General features: G+C 40.5%; 1 protein-coding gene across 2 annotated transcripts in view; it reads right to left on the reverse strand.

Moving 5' to 3' along the window:
- Window positions 1–2,804, reverse strand: part of runx1t1 (RUNX1 partner transcriptional co-repressor 1) — a 64,960-nt gene that overhangs the window by 13,309 nt on the left and 48,847 nt on the right. For both annotated transcript variants that reach the window (XM_014005790.1, XM_014005789.1), the window contains exon 6: window positions 218–480. In XM_014005790.1, coding sequence (XP_013861244.1) covers window positions 218–480 — 263 coding nt within the window. The remainder of the gene's footprint in view (window positions 1–217; window positions 481–2,804) is intronic.

Below are 2,804 nucleotides of genomic sequence, written 5' to 3' on the forward strand. Positions count from 1 at the left end.
TAGTTATAATGTAAATACAATAATAATTAAACCAAGATTTAGAATAATTATCATTTTGATCCATACATTGATAATGTCTGACTGGGCCTCGTGCCACTTTCTGTTCAATAAATTGGGCCCCGAGGTCAAAAAAGTTAAGAATCCTAGCCCTAATGCCTGTCTTGTCTCTGTATGTGTACCAATGATTTGAAAACTCAATCTGACATGAAAGCCTTACCGATGGGCCTGGCTCGCTCGCGGATCTCTCGATGATTGGAGGCGGGGTGTCTGTACGTGTCGCGGTAATGATGGGCGATGGCCATGTCGTCCAGCCTGTAGTGCTGCGGGGGGAGCGGACCCGGATGGGGCAAGCCGTTGGGTTGGTAGGAGAGCCCGTTGGACGGACTGAAACGCTGGGCGGGGCTAATGGTGCATGGCCGTTTGCTGGGGTGGACCTCCGGGTGCATCGGGCCTTCTCGCTCAAAGCCGTTCTCTTTGGTTCTGAGTGGAAACACACAACCACATTTTAAGAAATCATTGGAAACATTAAGATAATTATCCTTTTCCTTTTCCCATCAAACCAGATTTCTAATTTGGAGTCAGCATCTGTTGTTTTTTTTCTTCTTTTCTCGCTTTGACCACCTCTTTCTTCACTACAATCCTGCCCCTGTCACAGCCAGCCAGCCGATAAAAGGCTATGACTTACAATAAATCAGAAAATGAAAATAAAAGAAAGGAGAGAAGTTGTAACGGGGACAGTGTCACACTACTTTGTAAAAACCAGTGACACGATGCTCGCAGCTCAATTTATCCTTATAAGAACGCAGCAACTGGTTCAGCCTCCATGCTGCTGTCACTGTTTGAGTCCAGCCTCCAACCAGATAAAGTAATTACTACGAAAGGTTGCATTTCCTGGAAACATCTTGGGATTTTTTTTTTTTTTTTGAGAACAAGTCAATTTATATATACACAGTTAAAGGTTGCTCACACAAATTACAGACACACAGACACAAACTCACACAAGTAGTTTCAAGGGGATCAGCTGGGTTTTTGTTAGCCTGCTTCCAAAGATTAATGTGGCCAGGTGTGTGTGTGTGTGTGTGCATGCTTGCACATATGTGCCTTTATGACTACAGTATGTGTATGTGCGTGTATATGTGTGTGTTCTCGGCTTTGTCAGTTTACAGTTAAAACCTGCCAACCTCCCCCTGCTATCCACGGTCCCCTGGTTTCCTCTCCCCCCACCTCCTCTTTCTCGCTTCTCTTCTCTCCCTTCTCTCTCTCTCTCTCTCCRATGAACAGATTGAACTTCTTAATGAGCTGTTTTTATGGGCTCCTAATGCTCATCCACAGCTCTCCATATGCTCTTTTCTTCCATCCGTCCATCTCTCCGTCTCCCTCGACTCATCTACCCATCCCTCCCACTCTTTTCTCCCCCAGTCTTGCTGCTGCAACAATGTTTATATCTACACACAACAACAACACAATGATGTTTGCACTCGCAGTTTGCTGATACATAATGCCAACTCAGAGGCATGCACCAAGACTTTTTAAGACTTCATCAGTTTTGTTGATGTGAAAACATGGAAACAACTCATGTTTCTAGGATTTTTGTGATAATTCTGTTCGTGTCAGAAGCTAAAACCTCCATGTGTTTAATTATATCTTTCATATAAAACTGATTTATTGATGCATTTTTTGAGTTTAAAATCACCTTAAGGGAAAATGGTCTGAAGTCAACTAAGCTCCCTGTGGGACTGGTTCACTACAACGCTTTTTTTTGGCGAGTATCACAGCTTGTAAATGGCTTTTTGGAGCAGCTAAAAGCCCCTCAGTTCATATTTGGGGAGATTTCGCTCCTTTTTTCCAGAGAGTAAATACGAAGGCTTGTAGTTCTGCGAGATTTTTTTGTATAGTTTGCAAAAATTATTTGATGATGTTTGGATCACAGATCTGTCATAATGATTTAAGTTGGTGAACTAAGATCATTATGCTGTGACAATTAAATGGATCAATAGTTGCCCATGCGTCTGGCTGCAAAAGCTTAAACGTGACATGTATGATTTTTATAAAATTTTGCTAACTTTTCTGAAGCACACTAACTTGGTAAAACTTTTTCTTTTCTTTTTGTCACTCTAAAATTATACCAACTAATTTTATCACTTCAGTATTGCTTACAAAACAAGTCATACCTTGGTTCTATTCAATAAAAAAGCAATAATTCAGACTTTTTAGAAGTGGTGTTCTCGGACATGTTATGAACAATCAGTATCTTACCTGAAGTAGATAGCTCTTTAGACAACCTCAGTAAGGAGAAGTAAAACTAATTTCTGACCTAGTTGATGTGCTAATAGCTAGTTAAAGAATTATGATGTTATGACATTATTATATTGCATCTTACTGCTGGAAATATCAGTCCTAAAATAAAATTAAATAAAGAATTCGTATGAGTAATTGTGCATTGTTAGCTAATACGTAAAAGTTGTTTTTCCTAAAGCCTCAACAGCAAACGCTGTAAACAGTTTGAATTTATCCTCCAACACTCAATGCCATGATATTTCTGGCCTGTTTTCAGCATACTATTACCCTAATTAGTATTCATTAATGGTTTGTTGTTGGTGGTAATTAAGGATTTCCATTCAAATTCCAATATTCAGACACAAACTGTTATAAGAGGGAATTCAAAGCAGAGGTAAGCAGAAACAAGAGGTGCTTAGCCAGCCATAATGGTGCTGCAGCCTCATCTGTATGTGTTATCAGCCCGTCTCCCCAGACACACACACACACACACACACACACACACACACACACACACACACACACAC

This window comes from Austrofundulus limnaeus, unplaced genomic scaffold (genome assembly GCF_001266775.1).
Source record: "Austrofundulus limnaeus strain Quisiro unplaced genomic scaffold, Austrofundulus_limnaeus-1.0 Scaffold32, whole genome shotgun sequence".
NCBI lineage: Eukaryota > Metazoa > Chordata > Actinopteri > Cyprinodontiformes > Rivulidae > Austrofundulus > Austrofundulus limnaeus.